General features: G+C 49.9%; 11 protein-coding genes across 11 annotated transcripts; 6 read left to right on the forward strand and 5 right to left on the reverse strand.

The window, feature by feature from the left end:
- Positions 1-1,038: 1,038 nt before the first annotated feature.
- On the forward strand, positions 1,039-2,430 carry EJ05DRAFT_509277 (S-adenosyl-L-methionine-dependent methyltransferase; the record flags this gene model as incomplete). Its single annotated transcript, XM_033748081.1, has 2 exons — positions 1,039-1,537; positions 1,669-2,430. The coding sequence occupies exons 1-2, from the start codon at positions 1,535-1,537 to the stop codon at positions 2,428-2,430; spliced, it is 765 nt and encodes a 254-aa protein (XP_033601984.1). The 5' UTR covers positions 1,039-1,534.
- Positions 2,431-2,450: 20 nt separating this feature from the next.
- EJ05DRAFT_474641 (putative quinone oxidoreductase) lies at positions 2,451-3,866 on the reverse strand. Its single transcript, XM_033743641.1, has 2 exons — positions 3,406-3,866; positions 2,451-3,336 (listed from the first exon to the last, which is right to left on the reverse strand). Exons 1-2 carry the CDS (start codon positions 3,666-3,668, stop codon positions 2,556-2,558), a joined length of 1,044 nt encoding a protein of 347 aa, XP_033601985.1. The 5' UTR covers positions 3,669-3,866; the 3' UTR covers positions 2,451-2,555.
- Positions 3,808-5,746, forward strand: EJ05DRAFT_301612 (uncharacterized protein). The gene is made up of 2 exons (XM_033740603.1): positions 3,808-3,873; positions 3,948-5,746. Exon 2 carries the CDS (start codon positions 4,020-4,022, stop codon positions 5,526-5,528), a length of 1,509 nt encoding a protein of 502 aa, XP_033601986.1. The 5' UTR covers positions 3,808-3,873; positions 3,948-4,019; the 3' UTR covers positions 5,529-5,746.
- Positions 5,747-5,768: 22 nt separating this feature from the next.
- EJ05DRAFT_526208 (Clavaminate synthase-like protein) lies at positions 5,769-7,964 on the reverse strand (the record flags this gene model as incomplete). Its single annotated transcript, XM_033748858.1, has 2 exons — positions 5,769-7,511; positions 7,562-7,964. 2 exons carry the CDS (start codon positions 7,962-7,964, stop codon positions 6,010-6,012), a joined length of 1,905 nt encoding a protein of 634 aa, XP_033601987.1. The 3' UTR covers positions 5,769-6,009.
- Positions 7,965-8,254: 290 nt separating this feature from the next.
- Positions 8,255-9,118, reverse strand: EJ05DRAFT_536831 (uncharacterized protein; the record flags this gene model as incomplete). Its single annotated transcript, XM_033749339.1, has 3 exons — positions 8,255-8,520; positions 8,830-8,875; positions 8,973-9,118. The coding sequence occupies 3 exons, from the start codon at positions 9,116-9,118 to the stop codon at positions 8,338-8,340; spliced, it is 375 nt and encodes a 124-aa protein (XP_033601988.1). The 3' UTR covers positions 8,255-8,337.
- Positions 9,119-10,009: 891 nt separating this feature from the next.
- Positions 10,010-11,769, forward strand: EJ05DRAFT_536832 (FAD monooxygenase; the record flags this gene model as incomplete). Its single annotated transcript, XM_033749340.1, has 6 exons — positions 10,010-10,055; positions 10,109-10,294; positions 10,351-10,765; positions 10,817-10,953; positions 11,016-11,097; positions 11,148-11,769. 6 exons carry the CDS (start codon positions 10,010-10,012, stop codon positions 11,767-11,769), a joined length of 1,488 nt encoding a protein of 495 aa, XP_033601989.1.
- A 69-nt stretch (positions 11,770-11,838) lies between these two features.
- EJ05DRAFT_301723 (uncharacterized protein) lies at positions 11,839-12,194 on the reverse strand. The gene has a single exon (XM_033740604.1). It carries the CDS (start codon positions 12,147-12,149, stop codon positions 11,916-11,918), a length of 234 nt encoding a protein of 77 aa, XP_033601990.1. The 5' UTR covers positions 12,150-12,194; the 3' UTR covers positions 11,839-11,915.
- A 1,482-nt stretch (positions 12,195-13,676) lies between these two features.
- On the forward strand, positions 13,677-14,052 carry EJ05DRAFT_498748 (uncharacterized protein; the record flags this gene model as incomplete). Its single annotated transcript, XM_033746730.1, has 2 exons — positions 13,677-13,934; positions 13,981-14,052. 2 exons carry the CDS (start codon positions 13,677-13,679, stop codon positions 14,050-14,052), a joined length of 330 nt encoding a protein of 109 aa, XP_033601991.1.
- A 1,416-nt stretch (positions 14,053-15,468) lies between these two features.
- On the reverse strand, positions 15,469-17,619 carry EJ05DRAFT_498749 (uncharacterized protein; the record flags this gene model as incomplete). The annotated part of the gene is made up of 2 exons (XM_033746731.1): positions 15,469-16,397; positions 17,481-17,619. The coding sequence occupies 2 exons, from the start codon at positions 17,617-17,619 to the stop codon at positions 15,469-15,471; spliced, it is 1,068 nt and encodes a 355-aa protein (XP_033601992.1).
- Positions 17,620-18,458: 839 nt separating this feature from the next.
- EJ05DRAFT_484486 (uncharacterized protein) lies at positions 18,459-19,094 on the forward strand (the record flags this gene model as incomplete). Its single annotated transcript, XM_033745348.1, has 2 exons — positions 18,459-18,524; positions 18,600-19,094. 2 exons carry the CDS (start codon positions 18,459-18,461, stop codon positions 19,092-19,094), a joined length of 561 nt encoding a protein of 186 aa, XP_033601993.1.
- A 6,708-nt stretch (positions 19,095-25,802) lies between these two features.
- On the forward strand, positions 25,803-26,189 carry EJ05DRAFT_498752 (uncharacterized protein; the record flags this gene model as incomplete). Its single annotated transcript, XM_033746732.1, has 1 exon — positions 25,803-26,189. The coding sequence occupies one exon, from the start codon at positions 25,803-25,805 to the stop codon at positions 26,187-26,189; it is 387 nt and encodes a 128-aa protein (XP_033601994.1).
- Between the last annotated feature and the right edge of the window lie 374 nt (positions 26,190-26,563).

The raw sequence follows: 26,563 nt of genomic DNA on the forward strand, positions 1-26,563 counted from the left end.
AGCAATGTCGATGAAGTCAGCGCCATCATCAAAGATAACGATAAATATCACCACATCAGCCACCTTATTACAGCTGCAATCAGTTCTTGGTCGTTGTGGTGTGACAAGTGCTTATAATACCGAAGCAGATATGTGTCAATGTGCGGTCCAAAGTAACCCCTGGTTATGCCTTGACTTACACACTACTTGTTTCTTTAAAGGTAATAAAGATGTAGGTCTTGTCTACTTTTGCGACGCCTTCTGCCTTTCTTAGACTTGCAGCAGCTATTACCTCCTGAAATTTGACTGCAAGAAGAGCAGATGATACTTACATGATGCTCTTCGGGATCGGCCAACAAGGCTCTCTGTCAGGAACATACGCCATGTTATGACTGGTCTTGGTCTTTTCCGCAGCTTCGACCAATCAAGTTGGGCATGGGCGAGAGTTTCAAAATGTGTGAGCGGAGAAAATGTGTGGCATGGCCGCAATTCCTAGTATTCTGGGATCATCCTGGGACATCGAATGCGTCCCTTAATCTTCGCTCATGACGCCGCACTAACGACGCCGCACTAACGATGCCACAATCTTCTATGCCATAACATGATAATGGATCGAGACTTTATTCGATAGTTGTAATCATTGTGATTTGTGGGTACGTCGCCATATAACGCTTCAACACCTAAGATTATAGCGAGCCTGTCCAATGTTAGTGACGCAAGTCAAGATAGTGCCACTTCAAACGAATGACCCAGGTAGTCGGTGCTTGTCAATTTCGAACAACTCATGCGAGGTCCCTCTAACGCTGTCAACCGTAGTATTGGTAAAGTGGTGCAAAATGCCAGGCGATCACACTGACCTTCTGGTCCTGTTGTGATCATACAAGGTCTGTGTAAAGGGTTAGACTTCTCCCGGTACAGAACAAGTCTAAGATACAACACGTTCCTGGGCAGGACTCGTCACAATCGATGGACAGTCCAAGAGACTGGCAGTGTCGCACATACAATTGATGAGCGAACGTTCCATAAAAGTCTGAGGTCGCGTTTTTCCATTTTGAAATAGTTGTGCATTTGGAGCTAAGTCTGTTTCGTGACTAGCGTAGGCAATCCTTGTGGGGCGGGGATGTCCGGTGGGAACACGATTAATTACTCATTACAACAGGCGTCTACCTACTAATTACTTGTCTGCAACGTATGGAATGAAAAATGCTGCTCGGCCACCATCAATCAAGATCTCACGATTCATAATATGAACCATGAGACCCTGCTCTCAAGGACATCTGATGTCCAGTTCTCGCGTTGCCTTGTGTATCGTCGCATATGGATATTCTCAGTCTGCGATTCGATGAATTATGTCTCAATTCCGTAGCGTCGATATCTGCTTACGTGTGCTTATGGAGAAGTCGATCTTCGCTGTCTATTATAACATGGCCCAGATCTATTGGCATACAGCCTTGGCGTGGAAAACTGCTGGCCTCGAAAGCATCAGCCGAGCAAGGAGAGGCTGATCATACGAGGGATTAAAATACCCCTCGTATTTAAGATGACGTGACAATCTATGGTACGCCAGATACTTCTATAACGTTCATCTTCCACAGCTCGACGCGAGTATCACCACTGACAATGGCGGTCACTGAAATTGTTGCTGATGCTTGGGGCAAGACTGGATCTGGTTATGCTAACGTCACGGAGAAAACCACTGCCAAGGCTGCACTGCGGCTCATACAAGAGCTCGAAACCCTCAAGCCTTTGTCCATTGCGAACGGCATTGTACTCGACAACGGATGTGGAACAGGAGCCACCGCCATGGCAGTCCGATATCAATCAGCAGATATCCCAATATTGGCCACCGATATCAGTCCTGGCATGCTCGACATCCTTGACAAGAGAGAAATTCCTGGAATCCGTACCCGCGTCGCCGACGCGCTCGATCTCAGCGTTTTGGAAGAAGATGGTGTCGACAATCATTTCAGCCATGTGCTGAGTACATTCATGATCCAATTCACACCGGATGCCACGAAGGCTGTAGCAGAGATGTATCGCGTCTTACAGCCTGGAGGAGCTTTTGGTCTTGCGACATGGATTGAGGTGGAAATCGTTACCAAAATCAATGAGGCAGGCAAAGCACTCGAGCCTCAGTGGAAAGCCCCTAACATGTTTGCTTCGAATTGGCCCACGACCGTTTCTGAGGTCCAAGTAAAAATGGAAGAGCTTGGATTCGTCGACATCCATACGAACGTGACTCGCGCTGACCTGGACTCTCCGTTGGAACTCTTACTCGATTACACATATAACGGAAACCACCCGAGTGCTGTTGAGCAGATCAGGTATTGGGAGGAGCAAGGCAGACTGAAGGATTTCAAGGCCGTGTATGAGAGAAGTTTAGGAAACCTGTACGCAAAGGGACACAGATTGTCACTTCGATATATGCTCACTACCGCACGAAAGCCCTAGTAAGCACTAAGATAGTCCAAGAATCTTCATACTGCTACTCTGACGACGAGATCTACAATGACAGAGCGTGCTTACTACGAAGCCATAAGAGAGAACGACTTGCACTTCTTCTTTCTGGCCGGAGCTTAAAGTTCCACGACCAGCTTTGTTGCACTAACACCCGCTTTGCACTTCTGTAGTGCCTCATCAATAGACTCCAATCCCACACCGACGACACTCGGAGGAGGTAAGCATTGCAGCTTCCCAGATTCCAATGCCCCTGTAACATAATCCTGCCAAACAGGCGTTGCGATATCATTGACTGCAAAGATCATTCCAGCCTCCACGTCTTTCGGGATGTTCGGCGGCGGCGGATGAACACATGCCAAATGTCCTCCACCTAGTTTCTCCAGAATGACCAGGTCATCTTTGTACGTCTCGAATGTAGATACGGCGTCGAATATTCCAATAAAGGATTCGGGAGACCCCTTGACAGCTGCAACGACATCTTCTACGAATGACCCATCATGATAATCGAAGACGTCTTTAGCACCGCATGATCGGCATAATTCAAAGTTCTTCTTGCTAGCGATAGCTATGACTCGCACTCCTGCTGCATTGGCAAGCTGAGTTGTCATGCTCCCAACAGATGATGAGCCGCCGTAGACAACAAGGGTTTTGGTCATAGGTTTCGCAGTCAACGATGGATACGGGAGTCGTAGCGCCGGTGTTTGTATACCTGGCATAGCAAATCCAGGCTTATCGAGCGAAAGGGCGCAGACCGCTGCTTCAAGGGCGAAAGGTACGACGACGCCAGATGTGAACGAGATTTGTGGCGGCAGAATGGCTGCTTTGGTGGCCAGGACGATACAGTACTGGGCGTATGCTCCGTCTTGAGGACGACCGGTCACCAGGCTGACTGCATGGCTATGCGGAACTTGTCAGTCGTTGTGCTATCCGAAAGAGAAGTCCTTGTGGAAAGAGGAATGACTTTACCCAATGACACGATCTCCCCTCTTGAAGCGACCTTGAGCTTCGGAGCCGACTTGATGGACAACACCCGCCACATCGCATCCGAAAATTGTAGGCCACTGCTGGACAAAAACGCCAGAGTCTTGCATATGGCAGTCTAAGGGGTTGATAGCAACAGCGTGGTTATGAATCACAAGCTCGTTCGAGCCGGCAATAGGCATTGGCGCATCCGACACTGACAGAGGAGCTCCAGCTTTCTTGAGCCATGCAGCTTTGTTGGTTGTCATCTTGAAAGGTATTATGGAATATTGGACCGATTCGAGAGGTTTGGCGTAAGACTGAGTGGAGGACTATAACATTGTGCATTATGCATAGGATACAAGGCCATATATATGCCTCGATCTTCATTAGTGAGCTCCTAAGCTACAATCCCGGTATTTGGAAATCTGATATCGAAGTCTGTCTTGTTAGCTGCCTGTGTACGGAATTCAAGTATGGGAATCCAAAATCCTTGCTTACGTTCCCGCTACTGAACAATCAGCCGCGGTAGAACTAACCTTGAATAGGAAAGTAGTGCGACACCACGTAAAGTGGTCAGTCATCAAACTCAGTCGTCACTGACATCTTCCCACTCACCGATGCCTCCTTTATCCAAAACTGTCGATTATCTGCAATACGATGACCAGCATCGGGTGTTGATCTGTACGAAATGTTCATATGCCATCCAGAAAAGCGCAATTGATAGCCATCTGCTTCGGCATAAGATCTATCGTGCTGCGAGGCACGAACTCGTCCGCGCTGCATCACAATTAGACATCTTAGAGCCGGAAGATGTTTCCCTGCCCACGCCTGGCAGTGGTCCCATTGTAGGCTTGTCAATCATCGATGGATACAAATGTGCATCGCCAAGATGTGGAAGCTTGTTCGCCAGCGTCAAACGTATGAGACGTCATTGGACTGAAGATCACAACAATGTACAGGTTCCACAAGAATTCGCCTTGTCCGTGCAGCTGCAGACATTCTTCCGTGGTACCAAGTTGAAGTACTTCCAGGTTGACTCCCTGTCCATGATGAATCCAAAGGAACAAGATTCACCCTCTGGAAGCGCTAGCCGCCCAAAGCTTCCAAACGATGTGAACCTAGATCATATCAATGATTTCCATCATTACAACATTCATACAAGTAACAGTATGCCCGCCGTTTCTTGGGTAAAGGATCTTCCTGCGCAAGCACTATATACACCAATACTGATGAATGGGATGCTTGCCATCGCAGTGGCCCATAAGATACTGATCGAGTCAGACCTGGGCCTCAACACGGAATTAGAGCTCTTTCGATACTACTCCTACTACGTTACCATACAGAACAGACAAGACGACGATACTGACGCAACAAGGATGCAAACCATGAAGAAGCTCAGAGCACTTTGCATGCTTTGCTCCTGGTCCGTCGATACTATTACAGTTCCATCCACGAAACGCATGGTGATGCCGACTGTAGACGTCCTATCTATCATTACGTGTATGGAAGACATGATTGGAGAACCCACGATCTCGAATGCGAAGGCCGGGCACCTGTTTCCTCTCACCGCAATCCTCGAGACCGTGACTTCAATTGAAGATCCTGTATACGCGACTCTCAGCGTTCGAAATGTGGACTGCAATTTTGCAGACTCCCACCCCATCGGATTTTCTACATCAACTCTCAACAAGGTCTCTTCACGTGAAGATATACCTCCGGCCATAGCAAGATCCATTGGCAGTCTTCCAATGCGTATGCGAGAGGTTTTTGGGAAGCCGAGCGAGATCAAGGACGTCTTGGCTTCGCTGTCCGCCATAAATGCACTTGAGGAATGCATAGCCCTCTACTTCACTTGCCAAGGGGAAGATCATCATGTAGCATGGCAGGCTCTGTTATCGTGGATTGGCAGAATGTCTATGCACTTCCGAAACTTGCTCGCCAAAAACAACCCAGCCGCACTGGTTATATTCACGCATTGGTTATTGCTTGTCAGACTGGCAGAAAAACATTACTGGTTTCTCAAAGGGTTGGCTTCGTCATTGTTGGCCGCCGTTGAGGAGCACCTGGGGGCTCTGAGTCCGGCACATCAACTCATTGAGTCCGTGATCACCCTGATTATCACATGAATGGGTAATTGGACATGCACAAATGTCTACTGTGCGTCTGCATAGCATCCATATACAGACCGGGGACATAATACAAAGACTACTAGTAAGGTTCTGCTGAAGATGTCTCCAATGCCGAGGAGTCACTTGGGATGGGAGTCGAGGACAACGAACGCAATACACAACTCATACTAGCCGCGAGGAACCAAGACAAGGATACAGACAAGAACTTGTCAGGCCTTGAAGTGGACACATCCAAGACGGATGATTGCGCCCAAGACTGTAAGTGATCTCATGAAGGACTCTAGGCTTGAATTGATTGTAAAGATACCGGAAAATTCTTGATACTCGAGTCAGAAAGATTTTACAACGCAATAAACACACTTTTCCAGTACAAGAAAAACCAACCCTATAAACACAACGAAACTGTGCAACTAAAATTAGAACCCATATTCTACATCCGTCATGATACGATGCCACAGCTGTCAGCTCTGAGATTCCATTAATCGACATGAATCCTCCACAGCTCTCGATCCGCGCCCGACTTGAAGGAGCTTCTGGTATGCATCATTCCAACATTGTCACTAATCAGCAGATCGCCCTGTTGCCACGAGTGTCGATAGCATACTCTACGATCATGCAGTAGACTTTCCAGGATGTCGCAAGTAGATTGAGGTCCGTTGTCAATTGTGACGATGGTTGGATCGAACCGCGTCTTCTCTTGTGGCCACCGCTCATGGTATTGCAAGCATGGTAGTCCAGTCTCTGGGTGTCTAGTCACAAGCTTGAGTCCCTGCATGACAGTCTGATCGAATGACTTTGTTGACACCGACCACGTCAATCGCTCCAACTGCTCCAGTGAAATCTCAGCTGGGAGATTTTGGAACAGCAACCGCGATGCGGAAAAGAGAGTAAAGCCGGTGTTTTTTGGTGAGGGCGTGACAGCCGTGAAGAATTGAAACTTCGGCGGTTGTGGAACGACTCGCAGAGTTCCGTCAGGTTCTTCCACCTTTTCGGTCTTGAACAAGCCATCGAAGTGGAATGGCATCCATTCTTGCGATAAAACGTTGTTCAATCCTCCACTCTCCGATCCTTTGTCCTTGACCTCAAGCACCAGACCAAATTTCCACTTTTGTGGCTTGCCAATTTCGGACGCTTTATCAACAAAGAGATCCCGGTTTCGTGTTCCATTGAAGCCTCGAACAATCACAGGAGAGTTCTGCTCAGCTAGCTTGCGCAACTTCAGCCCTGGGACATCTTGCATTGATAGCTTGGCACCTGTAGTAGGTCGGATGATGAGGCCACACGGATATTGATGTTCGAACACCACCTTGGCGGTCCCCCAATCGTACAATGGTGACTTTTGGCGGAAATGTGACAGGTGTCCAGCTTCCTCAACCAATTCAAGATCTGGATCTTGCTCAAAGCTATGTCGAGGACCAGCCCGAATCGAGCCATCTACGTTTATAGCAATGCAAGTGTGCCATGGTGTTACTGTAGTCGTCGTCAAGGGAAGTGTGTTGATCGAAATTTTGTCCTCTCCAGTCGACGGATGGATAGAAAGTCGAATGTGCTGGGGGAAGTTCTCTCGGACAGCTTTGGCAAAGGCCTCACCTCTCCTCAACATAGCCTTTGCGATCTTCTCGATTCCTTTCTTATATCTACTCTTGCTCAAGTTTTCGCCAACCACATGCTGCGTGGCCAGATCTGTCTGTAAGAATTTCAGATACCCGCAATATGTCAATAGCCTGTTCTCATCTTCTTTCAACGACTCCGGTTTCAAGTTCTCCCAGGCCGGACGGCCGAACTTGTTCATTAAAGCCAAGCGGACACTTGACGCTGTTGCTTGATATGACATCTCGTCCATGTCCTCTTCTAGTATGTCCATGCCCAAGAGATCCTTCAGTCGAGCAAATTCGATGTTGGTGTACCCGCGACTTGCAGCGATGGCTCTCAAGTGCTGCCCATATGACCACACAGTCTTGTCTGGTACTCCCAACAGATCTATGGTCGATTAGCGATGGTATATTATGACAGTAGTATATCCTACTTACCATTGTAGACAAGACCATCAGACACTATGGAAAGCTTTGCGCCAGGCTCGTGGATATCGGCAATGGCATCACACATCCCATTGAGATGAGCCAGAGCAAGCTCCTCTCCTTTATCTGGAAGAACACCCAAAACTTTGCTCTCACTGTTGGGGGACTTGAATGGAAATGCCGGAAGTGCGAGAGCGATAGGTTTGTTGTGTTTGATGTATCGATATATGATGGATAAGAATGTCAAAGCTCCTTCATCGCTCCTATCTTCCACGTTCGAAGAAAGCGGGCATCTATACCGATAGATGATATCGAGGATTGCTTTTGCTTTGGAGAAGAGGTCATCGGAAAAGGTACCTGTCTGCGGACTTGGCGAGTCCTGTACAGCTAATTCTGAACTGATGAGACCCGGCATGTTGATATTGTCGTTGTTGAGATAGGACGAGAGATTTGTTCGAAACATCGCCATCAATCTCTGATGCACTCTTAATATATGCCATCTTCATCGAAGCAGTCGCAACCTGCGGCCGTATCCCATCTCTTGCAGACTTTTCGTGCCCCTCTGGCATGCCCCTCTCGCCGCGTCAAAGTTTCATCGCCCTGGTGGCCAAGGTGGGCTCCTTCAACCATGCCACCTTCTTTGTTCAGGCATTACGCCGACCATTGCGTGCCCCCATGAGATATCGGGACATCGGAATATCCAATCCGGAGACTTTCTGAAAGCGACTTTGAAGGCTTCGTCCTCTCACGACGCCATTAGAACGTCTACGAGTCCGGAAATAATTGGTCTACGATTCAGGCAGGATCCTTGACTCAGGCAGAAATCTTGACTCAGCATTGCCGGTTTTGTCTGAGTCGTCGAATGTGGATAGGCTGGACGAAACGGGCCGTATATGGTCGCCCGGCACGGGACGTTCGCACGCCTTCATCCATGGATCATATTCGTCTAGCGTCGCTCCTTCTGTCTGTCCCTGTCACGCCACACAGTAAAGGTGATATCATCATGAATTCAGGACTATTCTTGGAATGAATCGATGTTCGAAAAAGTGGCTTGGTGTACACCAACTGAGCCACTTAAAATGAGCTCGATACTCGGTTTCGAACGCCACTGTTGACCTCCCGGGATCAGGGATTTATCGCTGAAACGTTGTAGACACTATAATCTATCACTATTTGGCTCTTCTAGCAATTCTTCGTGCAATGAATTTGCTCAATACGAACAGTCTATGTGGGCATTCTTACCCCCACGAGATATAGGGGCATGATAGAATAACACCCACCTTCTCCAAGTGCGACCATCCAAGAAGGTCGACGAGCTTATCTGTACTACGAGTGTCATTAGAGCTTGAGAAGCCTCTACCCAGTGTGTCTGATGGTAGTTCAATCTATGATGCTTGGCGATCAGTGATTGCGCCGAACATACGAACTTCCTCTCGACCGAGATAAAATGAAATATTCAAAGCCACTCCACGCAATAATAACGGGTCCCAGAAGGTTGAAGGCTAAGCTAACCTTTGATTTTGTAGCAGTGCTCCAGCTCTCGGAAGTTACCGATGCACGACCAGACATGTTGAGCCGTGCGTCGGTACATTATTCAACCAGATGAACCTAGAAAACATGGAGGGGCGGTAGTGTCCGCAGCCTTCATCCCAGTACCGCCCATGATTCGATATCGTCATAATGTGCAAGCCTTGAGCGCCTGAAACTCGGTCCTTGGCGTCATGGCGTCTCCTCTCACGATTCGAGCCACAGAGCGAAGCTGTGGAGTGGCAACCTGCAGCCCTATCCCTCGGCAAGCATCTTGATAGCCGGAATTTGCATTGAGGGCCCACCTGAAACGTGAACATTACGTGCATTAGCCTGTACTATTACCTGTATGAGGTGCGATCCGTCCCTCTTGGATGCCATAATGCCCCACACAAACGGCTAACGGCCGACAGCCTTGATCAGGAAGCTGACGCTGACGTAGAGTGGATTTCGTCTGCTGTTGCGCTCATGTTCCTATTGGATCTCTCAGTCGCAAAAGCTATATCAGGTATACCGAGCCCAATAGACTTTGCAAAGCTCCCTTGCTACTCCCCTCGGTCAGTCTGATCAGGGTCTTATCAGGGTCTGGACTTGACGCCCGGGGTGGATCTGGCTCGTGCATATAGGACATGAAGACGTATGAGTGAGACAGTATAGAACTCTCGACCAAATCTTCTTAGTTCTCCGGGTAGCGTGTCTTTAGAGTGGGCTCGTGGCTGTGTTGAAGCAGTACCATATTCGCCGTGTCCCGAGCCCGTGTAGTGTACAACATACCATCAGCAACCGGCAAAAAGTAGACGAGGAAGACTCAAACTGGAAAATTCTGATCCTCGTGTCGGTTCTTTCGTAGCAAAAAAATACTCATAAGTAGTAAGGTGCAGGATGTCGTGGCTCATCCAAAGCGCAAAGCACTTGCTCAGTCCCACACCTACAATGACAAGAACAACAACCGAAACAGTCGATATCGTGATCGTAGGAGGTAAGAGAAGTAGCCTCCTACTTGTATCCAGTATGTGCTAACACACGAAACAGGCGGCCCAACAGGTCTCCTCTCTGCCTTCCTCGCACGTCAGCTCGGTCTCAGCATCGCCGTCCTCGACTCTAAAGATAGCACACTCACAGTCGGACGCGCAGACGCCCTCAACGCACGCTCACAGCAATATCTCGAAGTCGCCGGTGTCTTAGAAGAGCTCCTGCCCAAAGGCATACGGTGCAACAGTATGTCGACACACCCCTGTCATGTCCCATAGCCAGACTCTAAATCCTCCTCGTAGCAAGCACAATATTTGCCGATGGCGAATTCAAGTCTCGCCAGAGTCACTGGTGGAACAGTCTCACGCATTGCTTCCATAACAACTTCCTCATGGTCGGCCAGCCGGTCGTGGAGGCCGTCCTTGCATCACATCTCGACTTCCCCATCCACTTCTCCGAGCCCGCAGTATCTTTCTCCGAGTCTGACGAAGGTGTAACGGTGCGTACTGCGAAACGGACAGTACAGGCAAAGTACCTCATCGCATCAGACGGCGCGCGATCTGCAGTACGCACAGCGCTGGAAATTCCGTTCGAGGGGACAAAGCCGAATATGACGTGGGCCGTGCTGGACACATTCATAGACACAGACTTCCCGGTCTGCAGTGAGATTATTACGTTCCAACTGGATGGGCAGAGCAGGATATCCTGGATTCCCAGGTATGTCAATGTCTGCACAGAGATGGGTGGGGAGTAGCTTACAAGAAATAGAGAGCGTGGTATGGCACGGTTCTATGTGCTTCACGACGATGAGATCACACAGGAGAAGACTGAAGCATCAATTCGCAAGCACATGGCGCCATATCGTATCGATTTCGTTGAGACGGAGTGGTTTAGCAAGTTCGAAAGTAAACACCCATTGCAGTCCACGCACCACCATCTCTTGAGCATATGCGCTGATACACCGTAGTCAAGGAGCGAATCGCCGAAACATTCGTATCGAAATGCTCCACAGGTCGTATCATCCTCGCTGGTGACGCCGCCCACGTCCAGTAAGTCCCACCTCGATCTTGGACGTCCATTGCTAATGAGCTCTCTGTAGTTCCGTCAACGGTGGCCAAGGCCTGAACACAGGTATTGCTGACGCCTTTTCCCTGATATGGCGCCTCAAGATGTGCCTTTCCCCGAGTACTTCCCCTACAGCCAAAGCCAGGATCTTGCAGAGTTATAATACCGAGCGTCACAGTGTCGCCCAAGAAGTGATAGACATTGCGGCGAAGCTCGTTCGAAAGACGATTACGGAGGCGAAGGACTACGTGGCGGTCATTGAGAAGAACGCTGGATATATAACAGGTATGGGCGTGAATTACGCCGGCATCGGGTCGGCGATGATTAAGGATTCGGAGACCGGGTTGTTTAAGGCTGGAAATCGTATGCCAGACCTCTGGGTCAAGACGGCGGGTAAGGATCATGAGCGCCTGTACTCGAAGTTTTCATATGGGCATTTTGTGATGGTGAGGATAGGTGGAGGAAAGGGTGTGGAGGTGCCGAGTGAGGTAGAGGTTGTTACTGTCGGTCCGTCGAAAGAGCCAGGAGAGAGCGCGCTTTCGGCGTCCTGGGTACGTCAAGAGGATAGATATGTCGTCGTCGTAAGGCCGGACATGTACGTTGGATATGTTGGATCCGAGAGAGAGGGGTTGGAGTACCTGAGAGCATTGTATTAGTACCATATATAGTCGTATATCAAAAAACATCATGATTGCCTCATGTTGGGTTATCTCACCAGTGTAAAAGGCTTCCAATCGTGTATAACTTTCAGAGTGAGCACACCTGCGGCCTGCCCTTCGATAGCTCTGCAACAAAACCCTAGTCACACTGTGTTGGGCAATGGAGATGTTCCATTACTGAGCACCAGTAACTTACTACTATCTTGTCGATCTTCGTGTGCCCTTCTCGGCCCATACAGCCTCCAGCACTGAACGATGAGAATAGCACTACTGGAAGGGATGGGAGGCGTGCGGTCGCGCGGGGTGACGAGGCTGAAGATCCAAAGCATCATAAATCGCCAAGGACTTAGCAAGATGACTAGAAGACGTTGAAACATGTTGTTAGAGGATCGTAGAATTGCCAAAAGTGGATCAGGGACGAGAGGGAAGGCGATGAAGAGAGAGCCAAGCGAGGGTCAAAAATATCAGGAAACTTGTTATGACCCAAAAGTGAAATTCGGAACTAGCAGAAAATAGCTGTCTTAGAAATGTGCCTCACTATATATTTCCACCAACATACTCCTCTCCTCTTACAACCACCTTTCCGCAGCACAAAACTTTCCTCCAACACAACATCACAATGACCTCCATCACACAGCACGAGCATGATGGCTCTCTCGTATGGACATCTTCCAGATATCTCGATAGGTGAAAGTTAAGCTAACGATACACAACAGCCCATCAACACAATCTCTCCGGCGAAAGCCAAATCTTCTCCACCCCAGCATGGTGCCGAGGGCACATGCACCATAACGCAACAACGGCAAGAGGACAAGCCGGACAACCTCACAGGAGAACAAGTCAGTGGGCCCGAGGCCGGCAGTCCTGAGGAGCAGCAGATCGCGTCGCTGGCGATCGAGATGTGGTTGGCGGAGGCGCCGGAGGAGGAGCACTGGTGGGGATTGCAGGATCCCACCACATGGCCGAAAGGCTACAACTCCTGAAGGAATGGAGCCTCGCGTCGTAGCAGGCCGTTGAAAGTTTTGGAGAGAGATTGAGAGGGAGCAATTCTGGCTCGTTTGGTTATGTTGGGATTGGGGAGAGGCTCGGGAATTACCAAGTGGCAATGTATTAGAGTGTAACATTATCACCATCAATGGCTTCATTTCTCTGTTTGCACAGACCTCTGAACTCACCGTGTAGATCTTCATTGTGATAAACTGCTGATATTGACCTTCGTGACCACGCTTTTAATTGTAGCAATCGTAACAATCGAACAATTCCAAATGCTCAGGGGCTCCAAAATGCTCTGTCTTGCGATGTAAATGCCAGATCAGTGGTGGAAGCGACGTCATAGCCTCAAAATACAGCATGCAAATTGCGACAGTTCCATAAAGCCGAAGAATATTGATGCCTTACGAGCTGTGGCGGTGCAGCAACATGATGAAATGCAGGAGGGGAGCGGCCGAGAAGTCTTGGCAAAAGTGAAGGGCCAAAATGCAAAAAAATATGCCCGCCAATGCCTAACCGGTGCAACCACAACCCCCGGATTCAGCCCTAGATATCTGTTAGTTAGAGCCTCGAGGCTGGAAGGACACTCACATTAACCAACTGGACCACTAAACCCAGTTGGCCGATATTCGTTGCAAAAAGATAGGCTATATGTGACTCTTTTTTTAAAATGTGCGATATTCCCTACGTACCTCTCTGTAGTTCCAGGGTCTCCAATGACCTGGCCAATATGGTGATGCTCCTCGCCAATGTACCTCGCCGTCGCCAACGCCAAGACCTGAGCTGGACCCTGATGTGAGCTCTCTTTGGTGTTTCTCTCCCACTGTTTGATCCCTCGCAAACACCGCCCATTATCCACATCTTCATACCTTACCCACTACCAGCATTCTCAACCATAGCCAACAGCAGCAACAATGCTCCTTGTCCAGGCCGCACCAGTCGCCCGTCCTGATGTCCCTCTCCTTACGGTCATACTCCTCTACAGCACCTTCATCTCCCTACTCATGATGTACAGCCTAATGTTTCCGTATCATTATCACCGGACGCTGCGCATACTACGCAAGCTTACACCAAAGGAGATAGCCCGACTGTTACGGACATGTGTAGCCTTTGCCCTCTGGACACTGTGGATATTCATACGCGCCATCCACGTTGAACTTGCGCCTGAAGCTGTAAACAAGCATGCTGTACACCAGCGATGGATGATGACTCGCGCAGAGAGGCCAACAGGAGGACGAGCCCGGAGGACGGGGGCGCGGATCCCGCGACATTGGAGATGACGAACCGTAGATACCTTCTGTGGCCGGTGTCGACAATCAGGAGAGGGAATAGGAGGGCGTGACGAGCCAGAGGGATTTTACTCGAGCTGAGCGTGAGTCCCGCCATATCATTACTAACGCTCCAACGCTTATACAGACTACGTATCTGATAGAGCGTGTGAAGCAGATAAATCCTTGACCACCGATGACTTCTCTCTACCCTTGCCTGGACTCCTATTTCCATGGCTCGCGGCAGCGACGCACCGGCAACCCGCATGAAGAGCTCAGCAATCAAGGGACGGGAATCTTCAATAGCCTTATACTCTGGACTCGCTTGTCAACAAGAGACAGCTCCTTCCGCTAGGTCTGGCGAATGATTGAGCATACGTCCAACACGGCGGGCTGTATGGAAGTATTTCCCGAGAGCTCAGCAAACATCAGTGTATCATCTCTTCCAAGCTCTTCAATTTTGTTATACGTCTCCGGAAGACTCTTACACTGCCATGAAATCAGTCACTTACCTCCTAATTGGTGCTCATGATCACGCTGGAAGACTTCGATGCGCAGCACCCACTGCCACTTCTACTCGGCAGAGAGTCCGATCAACAGCCAGATATCCAACCGTATAAAGGAAGGCCTACTAAATTACCAGGCGCACACGAGGAAGCTCCAGACAATTCGAGGCGTTCAGGCCAACGAGTCATGTACGCGGACGCCGACAGCACCGAAACCACAAGAGCCCTACAGCCACAACCTAGGAAAGACTGCCGAAACCTACATGTTCCATAGCGGCACATAGGCGGGCTCTCAAAGGAGGAGCAGAAAGAACCCAGGAGATCGAAGCCCTCAAATCGCCATGCAGCATCCGCCTCAGAGGAAGCGCACAGAAGGAGAGCCATAACGACATGAAAGCGCAAGACTCGTCTGTCTGCCCAACCTACTAGGTAGCCTTCAAGATCCTTGAGCAGGGTAAGTGTAGCCTCCTACTCAGATCTGGCCATTCCTACCCGACAGCAACCTACTGACATATTTTCACATTCACAGTAGGCACGACGCATACTTACTCACACAAGCAAGCACACTCGAGCACGGCACCTACCTGCCTACCTTCCTTCTCACCTACCTCCGCACAACGACCGAATAAGATTCTCAAGCGCAAGCAAGAGAGGAATGAACGGTCTGACTACACTACATCGTAGGTAGGTAGACAAGACCGATTCATCCGTGGCTGAATGGCAGAGATTGGAGTACTGAAGAATTAGCAGCGCGGGATCTATAATGGCTGGGATAAGCCTGGACGGGGTGCATAAGGGGCTAGGGGGATGCATGGACATCGTTTGGCACGAGTACAAACAGGGCTTCTGGGCGAGTAGTTTATCAGGCCAGACTATGATGGCCTTTCGGTTGTGTTCTTGGCTTCAGGGGGCGGGACTGGGCACTTGAATGTTTATGCCAGCGGTGTCAAAGCACATCTCAGCCTTTCTGATTCTGTTCGTCTTGTCGGGTGGCTCATCTGCTCTGCTGGCTCATCTGATTGTGTGTGGGCCGTGACGCCCGTTCCCAAGCGCTGTATTGCTCGTGCCATGGACTCGGCCATACATGGTTTTGAGCCTGTTAGCTCGGCCATGCGCCTGTCTTTAGACGCTTTGATTCTGGCTCGCCCAGGGTGTAGAGTACTCGTCCAGACTGTATCTTCGGACCCAATAGCCAAAAGCCAAATATCTTCAGTGGTCTGTTTCGATTGTAGCACTCTTTGCCGTAGCCTGAAAATCGTATGTTCACGACCTTCGGGCGTTCCGTGTCGGAGCATGTAGCCTACGCTGCTGCCCCGAGACCTATAGGTTGTGCCCGGCGCCTCATGCATTGATACTTGTATATAGAGGAGTCTTATGAATATAGAGACATCAGTCATTCTGAGACGTTTCCCAGAGACCATGCCCATCCGCACCACCAGATGGCATAAGCATACGTTACGGAGCCTCTGAGCCTTCTGGCGTCCTTGGAACCGTAGCCACTGTCCATACTGCCAGACGTGTGAGAGTCCGTTTGGATAGCGTAGTGCTACTTGTGTCCATCTCCCGTAGGTGTGCCATGGGCCATAGTTACGGTATTCATGGAGTAATAAGACCTCAAAGTATGGTAGCCCACCGTTTGAGCTCAGGCTCTCTGTGGCCTTGCCAGAAGGCCTCACCAGTCCCCCCAGGGGGCTATCATGACTGGTTCCGTGGATTGGAGACGTTGTCCCAATTAGGACGTCCGTTCTTGTCCTTGACTGAGCCTTTATTGTAGTGTATCCCCCATATAATGACGCTGTACGCTCTCCCACAGGTGCTGTGAGCTTCACCGTGATCCACACAGCCTGGCCACAGTCATAAACTACGCCCAGGACTCATTAGAGTCGTTGCACGGCTTCTACAACAATCGCAAAGCACGTAAGAACCAAGATCTAGACTTTTAAGACGCAAATCTGGCGCCTAGCGCCCAAGATCCACGTTTGAGGGGTCATACAAGTCTTGCCCGGTCCTCATATTTGGAGTCTCCAACGACGACCACAGCAGCACAGCACATCGATAGACCCCCCAAATCTCTCTGTAGCATCTAGAGAGTCATATCTCTGACTTCCTCGCTTTTTGTGACTTCCCGGGCCCTGGAAGGCTGTCTCCCAGGCCCAGCTCCACATCCCAGATCCTACATCTCACCCCCGAGGCCCTCACCTTGCCGCCCGGGCAGCCTCAGGCGCCCATATCAGGCACACCAGGGCATCATCTCGTCCTCAGGACCCATTCTGCCGTGCTCCTATTCGTCGAAATCGTCCTCACGTGTAGAGCTAGAGAATGTGGCCCCAGCGTTTAAGCGAGAGGGCCAGAAAAGTATATAAACAGCGTCCCTCTCTCTCTCTTACAACCTTTTTTTCTTCATGTGTAAGGGACCATGAATAGTCTTCGAGCCGGGCCCTCAGTGGTCCGCGCTGGAGTGACTACGATTGACTTATAGAACACGGGGTCAGGTTGCACTTCGGTGCAAAGTCAGGCCTGGCCAACTAACGTGCTCTAGATCAAATGGGGCCTTCACACTCAGTTGGGTTGGCTCCGCATGCTACATCGTCACGAGGATCGCTGAGCTCGAAAGAGCATTGAATCGGATCTCGTGAATGCTTGCAACATTTGGGACATAGTGGGACATATTTTTTTCATTGAATCTTTTGGCCTTTGTGCTGAACTTCAAGGAAGAGTATTTAGCTTCTTCGAATTGGCTTGCGAACTTGTCTCGTGCTGATCCTCTGGTCTACTCACGGACTTGATTCGATACTTGTTGTTGTTATGTGGTGATGATGACAACATTGAATACCACTCAGCCAGGCAGTTCAGTCTTGTAGATCTTGTCATAGTGAAGCCAATTGAAGCCCATGGAAGTTTATCGAAGCCCACCAAGCGGCTGGTGAATCACACGGATTCCTACCAGAGCCATAGCTCGGAGCGTCTCTCGACTGAACGGAGGCACGTTTACACGCACAAGCTCTGCCCTGACAAGACTGAGAACCATAACCATCCTCAGACGGCTTCTCCTGGTGCCAGCCGTACAGCAGTAGAAGAGCCATCACGTCATACCCACACAATTGCCTGTGTATCGTCGTCACGGGCATCAACAAGCGAGAGCCAGCTCGTCGTCGCCGGGCACCGTCTACAAGGGGACTAGTCAGGATGAGGGAAGTGATGCCGTGATTGATCCGCCGACAGTCTGGGAGCCCAACTCGCGACTATAAATTTGACGTCCCCTCTCCCTTTCTCTCCTTCTTCTTCTCATCGTGGGTTCCTCTGTGGACTCCACTGTAGTGTTTCTATGCTCATCGTCATTCAAGGCATGTACGCTGGGGTTGGGCAGGACTGGGCGACCTGCACCTTCCAACCTCAGCTATTATCATGATCGTTGACTTGAGCATTAGATCAACTGGTGCTCGCCGTTGTGTGGTCACCTATGCACTGAAATCCAGCTATTGATGAGCTCGAAAGCTTATTGAAGCTTGTCGCTGGACCCTGGTGCAATATTCTAATCACCCATTTTTCACCGGTGCTTTGGCCTTTGTGCTGAATCCCGGGGGCAAGACAATTTTGTTCCGTGACGTGAACTCCTGTGTTCTGTGCCGTTTGGTTGCTGGTGAAGATTCTGTTTCACCGTCCGGCAAGGGTGTTTCCGTGCTCAATAGGCAACCTTCGTCGATTGCCCAGCCCAGTTCCAAGCTCTTGATGTCTCTACAACCAACCACTTTTTTTTGAGATCCGTCTACACCCACATCCTCAATCAGTTGCACAGCAAAGCAACAAGCCCCCCGGTCTCATCGACACGCACGAGCAAGAACTCAGCGTCATCACAACCCTCACTCCTACCACACCACCACCGCAATCAAATCCTCCTCCTCCTCCGCACGCCCTTGGCAGAATGCCAACTTCGCCCGAAGAAATGCATGCCTTGGCTGTGGCCAGCAAAAGAGAGCTGAACCTTCTCGTAAGTCAAAGCCTTCTCTTTCTAGGTTCAAGCAGCTCATCTAGAGATTCAACCTGCTGACAGGAAGTCAAATAGATGGCGGCATACGTCGACATGATTGCGTCCGGCCCCGCAGCATCTCCTCCTCCCCAAGAATCTCCACCTCTCCGAGCATTCACTCCTTCCGGAGAATCCACTTCTTCTGGAGAATCCACTTCTTCCGGAGAATTCACTCCTTCTCAGGATTCCACTTCTTCCGGAGAATCCACTCCTTCCCAGGAATTCACTCCTTCCCAGGAATCCACTCCTTCCCAGGAATCCACTCCTCCTCAAGAATACCCCCTTCCCCAGGAATCACCTACTCCCCAGGAATCCCTTCCTCGCCAGGGATCCCCTCTTCCCCAAGAAATCCCTCTTCCCCAGGAATCCTCTCCTTCCCCAGCACCCCCGTCGCCACCGGCAGTACCAGCTGCAACAGCATCCCCGACAGCCTCAGCAGCCTCAGCATCCCCAGCAGCTCCAGCAGCTCCAGAAGCTCCAGCAGCTCCAGCGCCACCAGCGCCACCCGCCCCCAAGACCAACGGAGTTTGAGGCGGAGCAATAGCAGATAGGGCATCATCATTCTTATAGCAAATGAAGAATGAAACAAATTTGATGACCGGGGCGTCGATACCTGACGTTATATCTGCTTCTCGTGTGGAATTTGCGTGTTCTGTCGTGATGTGCTTCGTGCTGGGTGATTTTTGTCGTAGCCCGTGATAACTAAAAGTGAGGATCATGAGATTTCGGCAGCATTTACTGCTTACCACGGCCTGTCTCGTGCCACAAAAACTTGATATTCTCGTAGGCAGTATGGCAGACAGTCTAGCCCTGAGGTTGACGGGAGCCATAACGAAAGTGATTCGCGCCCAGATCTCCTCACCTAATTAGTCCAAACACCTGGCTTTTCTAACTCTATTTTTTTTCCGCTACGGATTCGTGCGCATCTAGCATCTCATATGCTTACTGTCGGTACAGTTTACAGCAGTCATACCTGCTGGCGAGGTCTCTCCAGCGTGGCCACAGCCTGCGCGGATGCGTCGGCATCAGCCCTACGAGCCTGAGACCCGACTTGCATGCATCATCAACCAGATTCGCGCCGACACATAGCCTCATATTCCTGCTGCCAGTACAGCAGAAGACGGCTATAATGGCTGGCTAGACTTTCAGAACGACTGCTAGTTACGCCAGTACGCGAAGACTCAGCCTGAAGACCTCGATTTTCCAGACAGTAAATCACGGCTCGTGGTAAGCTCCCTTCCGCCAGCAAGCTGATATTATCGCTGACAGTACAGCAGATAACGGTTATGCATCCTGAGTATGGCAATAGAGGGAAGCACGGCTCCCAATATGTATCGCGTCTCTCCTGCCGCCGCAAGCCAGTCGACGCCGATAGACCACACTCGAGACATCCGGGGATATCAAAGGGCTCGCCAAAAGGGGCCCAAGAGGAGGAGTCCTAGTATCTTGCGGCATCATGACGGCTTAGTCGAGCTCAGGTCTCCCGGTAAGTAGGTCTGGCGTGCTTGAACAACCTGAGAAAGCGGCAGCTCTCACATCAGAAGCAGAAGAATTTACTGGCCTACGCTTCCACATTTTATATCCAACGCGAAGCAAGACTGGTGGATACAAATAGAAGCATCATTTCCGGTTACGGCTAGAAGAGCAAGTGGTAATACTACTGCAGGGAACGAGCTAGGCTTGAATCATAGAGAGCGCAAAGAGGAGGATATACCTTCTTCATAGTCATCCCCTGCAGAGAATGTAGAAGCAGGGCTTGCTTTGCTTCAGGTTTGAAACTCTAGATGTGGTAGCCGGTACGAAAGTAGAACTTTCTGATTAATCTTGAACGGTAGATAGCGATGTGCCTATTGGCACGTCGGCAGTTCGCCTTGAGCGGAAATGCTGGAAATGTGATATGTAGTCCTGAAGTACGACTTTCTTCTTCAATAGTGTCGTTGGCATTGGCCACTCGGCCTGAATCAAATGCTATAGCGGAGTCAAGCGCACTCTTTGATCTCAGGAGGTCAGATATCCACGTGTTCATTGACACATATACAATGTGCAGCTCGTTTTCCCATGCCAGTCTAGATATCTGTCACGGAGATAGAGCATTTTGCTTGCTTCGTAGGCCCACAAGAGTCTGGTATTGCTCTCGACTTGCTTATATCTCCTGTGATAGCCATGACAGGATCAAGGGATTCTTCTGGTTTGCAAAGTCAATCATAGCAAGCATCATCCAGACTACGTTATTAAGAGCCAGCATAAACGCTGCCTAGCCTCTACGGCATTATTGTAGGGGTAACATGCATGCCTCTTCATCCAGAGGTTCAGCAACTACCGATGATGATCCGCGAACGGGCACGGTCCAGCCACCGGCAATACAAATGCGCTCGATCGTCCCTCTTCCTGTGTACTTTCTCCATAGAGCCTTGGTCTAGACGCCAAGGTCCTTTGGGGACGCGTAGGTTTGTCAAATGACTCCTTTGAGGGTCTAATGACGGAGTTCATTGCGGGATTCCTGTTTTTTGTTTTTGCTGTTTTATTGCCGACTCTTCTCCTTTGACTGGAACGCGTCGTTGAACTTGTGCGAGCAAGGGAGACATCCGTGATGTGACTTTCTGTCAGGAGTGCTTATTGCAGATGTCGTAGATAGAAAAAGCTTACTCGCAAATGAGCGCCTCCATTCAATGAGCTGTCTCATATATAGCAAAGCTGATATCATTCCGTATTCATGCCAGAATGTTGCTATCGTTATATTGTGATAATATGGTGATCCCTGGTGTTGATTTCCATGTGGCGAGAATTCCTGCATACCACTGAGCTCCCACGGCCAGGTTCGAGGTCAACGCAACGGAGACATATTGTCCAGAATCTACGCGCAACAACTCAATCACAACGCAGTCGACCTGCCTGCAACTTCTTCTCAAGCTGGCAAGATTCAACGCCTTTTTACGCGAACGTAAAGTATACGCGACGACTGCGACAACACTCGCGCTTGAGAACGACAGCTCAATCACAGCAGGCAATTTACATCCAACTCGATCATTTCCACAATCTTCCCGATCGTCCAGGTCGCCAGGAATCCAGTCCATTGTCTTAGGTACGGCAGGTCTCCGCACATTCAGGGCTGTCTCGAGGCTCTGTGCCCACAGCTGCTCCTACCACTTGCAATGTACTGACATAACCCGGAAGCAGGAGCAACATTGCATTCGATATACAGCGACTCCGAAACGCACTCCCTCTCTCCCTTACGACGATTTTACACTGCAGCCGCTTGGAAGATAGAGACGGCGACATTTGGAGGCATACATATTCAGGTCTGTCCCTTATCTCACGTACGGAGCATCAGCGGACAGCACCAGGCACGACGATCAACACGGTCACCTTGGCAGATTGGCGATCATGGGACGGAAAGCTCCTCACGTTGCGCATACTTGCAGACGAGAGTGACTTTAGTGAGCTCCTGGGAGGACAAGGAGGCGGGCGATATGGTGAAATGGAAAACAGAATGAGTCTTCAAGTTCCAGGAACTTTGTCTTACGGTACGATCTCTGGCAAAGGGAGTGATGCTCTGTGGGCTGCTCTCTGAGCAATATTTCCAGCACGCCCGTAGCTTCAAGCAGAAGTCCAGATTCGGAGTGCAATGTGGGCTGTCCATAATCCTCTCGTGAACTTGCAAGGTGTCTGTCCATGCTCAACTTACGAGAATTGTAACATGTCCATAATCCCCTTACGAGGTTTCTAAGCTCTATTGCCCGGCGTATTGCCCGATTTCCGAATTCTCAGCTCGTTGACTCGGCCAGAGATATCCTGGTGTTTCGCCCCCACGATCGTAAGAATCGCCTGATCCAGTTCCAGTGTCCACGGTATCCGCATAGATCTATTCCAGGGGCATCCGGACAGACTCCTACGACTGGGAATTCCAGGTCTACCCGTCTCGCTGCCTATCACGCTTTACTTTAGCCTACATTGCTCAACGTGGCCCGAGATCTTGCGTTTGTCAGGATTCTAAGCAGACTTTTTCGCCTCAACGAACAGAGCTTCCGATCGTGTCTCCATTTCAACGCCCAGGGGATGATTATATGAGAGCGAAATCTAGGAGCCTCATCTTCTGAGTCATCTGGTAGTCCTCACGATCATCAACCGCAAAGCAACTACGACGGCTATGATCATAAGTTGGACACTAGCAGAACCTCTCAAAAGGTGGAAACTGGTCAAGGATAGTCGTATAGTAGAAGAAAATGCCAGCCCAGCCGTAGCATCGCCTTGAAGTCCCAGCTCATTTCCACTTCTCCCTGCCCTTCACTGAGAGCAAAAGAAGCGGGCCCATTTTGAGACTGTGTTGTCATGCTGTTGGCTCATGGGATCTGGTTGCGAGAATTCCATTTCTCGCCTATTATAGTAGTCATACATGAGAGGAAAAACTCGGTGCAGGCGAAAACACACTAGAACCCATGTCAAGAGCAAAACGAGGTGTCCAGGCACAGAGTCGACCTTGGCCCTTCTCAAAAACTAACCAAAAAACTTAGTGCAGGGGCCACGCGAATCATTTTCTTCACATGGCATCACATGGCCCCTGCACTAAGTCGAAGAACGTGTAGCTTGTTCAACATATACGTAATTATTGGCGTTATTTTGTATACGTGTCCGCGCCGTGAGAGAAAGGCACTTGCAACAAGGCTTGATCACCACGAGCGAGTAGAACGGCGGCTTTTGCGCTGCAATTTCTGCAGCGGTGACGCTTCCAGTAATTGTACCTATCGTGACGAGCAAGAATGGCTGCTCGTCGTACTGGTTGGCTGCACACAGGCTCACTCGAAATAGAATTTGCCATCTTGAGCCCGACGCACGATTTCCACTTTCTCATGATAGGAGTGTCCAGAACTGCTTGTTTCTAATACAAAAGTTTTACCTCATGCGGTTGTATTAGTCGTACTCGTGCGTGAAAGTGCATTAGGCAGAAATGACTACGCGTGTATAACAACATTACGACTCATCGTTACTATTTCTGGTTGTTCCATGGGCGAGATATGTTGAATAGATCTCGTAGTGTCCTGGCTTAGGATATGGCAAAAAATACAGCCTCGACAGCGCAAGGCTGCTTCGCTGAACAAGTCGAGTGATATCAAGTGCAGCAAGTATAATCTTCCTCAAGAACAATGTAGCCTATTACTTAAAGGTGTGGAGGCAGGTTTCAGACTGCTTATACCTGAGGTGGCTATAAAGCATGTCATTTGTTGAGGATGAAATGCTTGCTATGCTCGCTTCGTCCCCAGCTTGGCGATGCAGAATGGGAATCACTCGGTGTAAGCCTCTGAGGTCGAGGAGTCAGAGTTCTGGCGCACACGATCATCCTGGGATACTAATAGATATGATGTCCTTCTGACTCGGTGTTCCGAGCTCCTAGAAGAAAAGATAATCAAAAGGAAGCTACGGTAGCAGCTATCGCACCGGCAGTGCTGTATGCTGACCAGGCTCATATAAGTCCAAAAGAAGGGAACCTTTGCTGAGTCGAACCCGCACCAGAACATGACCAAAAAATAAGCTATTCTCTTTGGTATAGTATGTCATCCTTAGTGCAGGGGGCATGCTAATCTTCTCTGTATCGTTTCAAATTGTCCAAATGTCCGAAGACGAAGTATATCCAGCTTTCGTGAATTATAAATGGTCCTCTTGACCATCCAGCGATATCCAGGCATCTGATTGGACCGCCATAGGGTGCCACACAGTGTCACATGCGCACGGGCGCTAACGAGCTGGCTGGGGTCTTCGATGTCATCGCCGCGCTGTCTGTTGTATTTTGCAACGACTGGATGAGGCTCACATTGACTCATATGACCCAACAGCAAAGCCAGGCTGCATCTCGATGTCTAGATGCGTTCTGGTAAAGAGTACAGATTCCTAGCCACACGTAAGACGAAATAGACCACGACAGATCAAGAAAGGCTTCTGTGCCTCGAAACACCATTGAAGCCGTTCTTGGCCTTTCGTCAAAGTCGATCTCTGGTCCCACCAAGCTGCACCAACGGCATTCGAAGACATGACGAACAGGTACAAGGTGTCGACCTTCGCACCCATCCATGTACGACTAGCAAGCTGACTTTGCCTGCCAATTATAGAACGAGCCGGTGTGATTGTAGAGAGAAATCGCCACGGAAATCATACAGCGCTGAGTTGTTTGGGACGCTCTCGCATTCGTGTTATACTCTGGGCGCGCTGCAATCAATGTCCTGCTCCAGCGAAGAGGACCTTGACCTGTCCAAACGACTAAAATATGGCGCTGGCCACCAGCGTAGGCCTTTATCTCGGGTACAAGGTTGCACAACAGGAGGATTTCTCGAAGAATCTCAAACACATACGGGAGATCATGGTGCCTATGTCTTAATTCGACCATGCATGGTCGTGTGCACTACAAGTAGTCCTGTTTAGAGAACAGGTCTCTTGTATAATGATTCTACAGTGTGATTACTCGCCAGGCTGATGTTTTTAGACAGCTCAGTCGGATGGCCATCGGTGCAGAACTGTTGCGTTGGCATCATGATACCGTTGATCGAGATTGATCATGCTGTTTCAATATTGCTTGACAGCCCAAGAGTTCGGATAGCGGCTCCAGGTCTTCCAAAATGAGTGCTTGTAGTATCATCAATGTAGCCATATGATTATAGTTCAAGTCTTGGTTTACACCAGACCTTTATAGTTGCGTGGGCTCAAAATCGCTGCTCGAAATTGCCATTGGTCCTGAGAAACCACTCAAATCTTCCTGGAATATGCGTGCTGAAGCTGAATCACTCAAAATACCCACCATCTCGATTTGAAGGTGAGATTCGGGGAATTGTGATTCGGGCTGAAAAGGAGAAATGATTGATGAAACCTGGAATCGAACCGGGTCTTACTCGAGTCTTTTCGCAAATAAGTGGGTCGGTCACCGGCTAAACGATCCGAGAGTGTCTGCATTGCTGCGCATTGACCTGCATTGGAGCTCCCATCTGTGCTGGGTGGTCGTTCCCAAACTTTCCCCGGCTGCATTTCCTCCATATTGATGCCTTAAAAACTGCCCAGCCACAGGGGACGTGCACCTCGTCCATGGTAGGAGCTTAGCGTGAGTTCGTATTTCGCGCCCACCATAAAGTAGATAGCAGACTAAGCGTCCTGTCGCGAACTATCTCTTCAGCTGCCCAATAACTTCCGGAACATCTACCCTCTCAGAAGCAGCTGCGAGGACATGGAATCACACATCCAGCGAGAGGCCTCAAGAAAATGCGAGACTTTCTGAAGGGACGTGAATATCTCATCGGCGTCATCGCCATCATTGCCAGCTGCTTAGGAGCAGCCTTGTTGTACTGGTGGTCCAAGCGACTGTCCATCTCAGCGCCAGCGCCCAGGCACAACGTATTCAGGGCAGAAGGAGGCCCCGATGAGGATATCGAACTGGCTGTCTTGGAGAGCAGTGCCGCAGCGGTGGACACAAGTCAGCAGGCAAGTTCTACCCTGACACAAACCCACAAGTATGGTTCGACGGAAATGCCTTCGAATACAGTGATTTCGACAATCTCTTTCCAGCCTGCAGCCATGGCTGCGAGATATTCAAAAGCCAAAGACCAAGCTATGCTGTCTCGATGCTTGCCATTGGGGGACATTCGATAGTCTGGTAAGCAGCTAGGCTACCTGCTCGTCGCCAGCCCCGGGCCAGCAACCAACGTCGCGATAGGTTGACAGTCACGGTACCATCGCCAGTAGCAGCTTGAGTCACTTGTCTAGACCCTCATTCGTTGAGGATTGGTACGAGGAGGGAGACTTATGCGGATCAATTAGGCCAGGAAGCACTGTTTCAACGCACGTCGCTAACGTCGTGTTAGCTTTGATCCGGTTTCTCAAACATTTCTTTCCAAGCTCTTCCTATTCACTCCGGTGCCATCCAGTCCGGCAAGAAAATCAACGCATCCAGGGTGTCGAGAGTATCCGAATCCTGGTCCAGTCCGGGAATAATCCAGTAAGTATATTCTCCTATGTGGCTGTAC

The sequence above is a fragment of the Pseudovirgaria hyperparasitica genome, assembly GCF_010093815.1.
Source record: "Pseudovirgaria hyperparasitica strain CBS 121739 unplaced genomic scaffold EJ05scaffold_5, whole genome shotgun sequence".
Taxonomy (NCBI): Eukaryota; Fungi; Ascomycota; class Dothideomycetes; order Acrospermales; family Acrospermaceae; genus Pseudovirgaria; species Pseudovirgaria hyperparasitica.

What these genes read in the sequence shown, in the direction of transcription:
- EJ05DRAFT_301723 (XM_033740604.1), bottom strand. Translation starts at nt 12,149, where the DNA reads ATGTTTCAACGTCTTCTAGTCATCTTGCTAAGTCCTTGGCGATTTATG.
- EJ05DRAFT_474641 (XM_033743641.1), bottom strand. Translation starts at nt 3,668, where the DNA reads ATGACAACCAACAAAGCTGCATGGCTCAAGAAAGCTGGAGCTCCTCTG. An exon ending in AGGGGAGATCGTGTCATTGG is followed by an intron (nt 3,337 to 3,405) that starts GTAAAGTCATTC and finishes AGTTCCGCATAG; the next exon opens with CCATGCAGTCAGCCTGGTGA.
- EJ05DRAFT_301612 (XM_033740603.1), top strand. Translation starts at nt 4,020, where the DNA reads ATGCCTCCTTTATCCAAAACTGTCGATTATCTGCAATACGATGACCAG.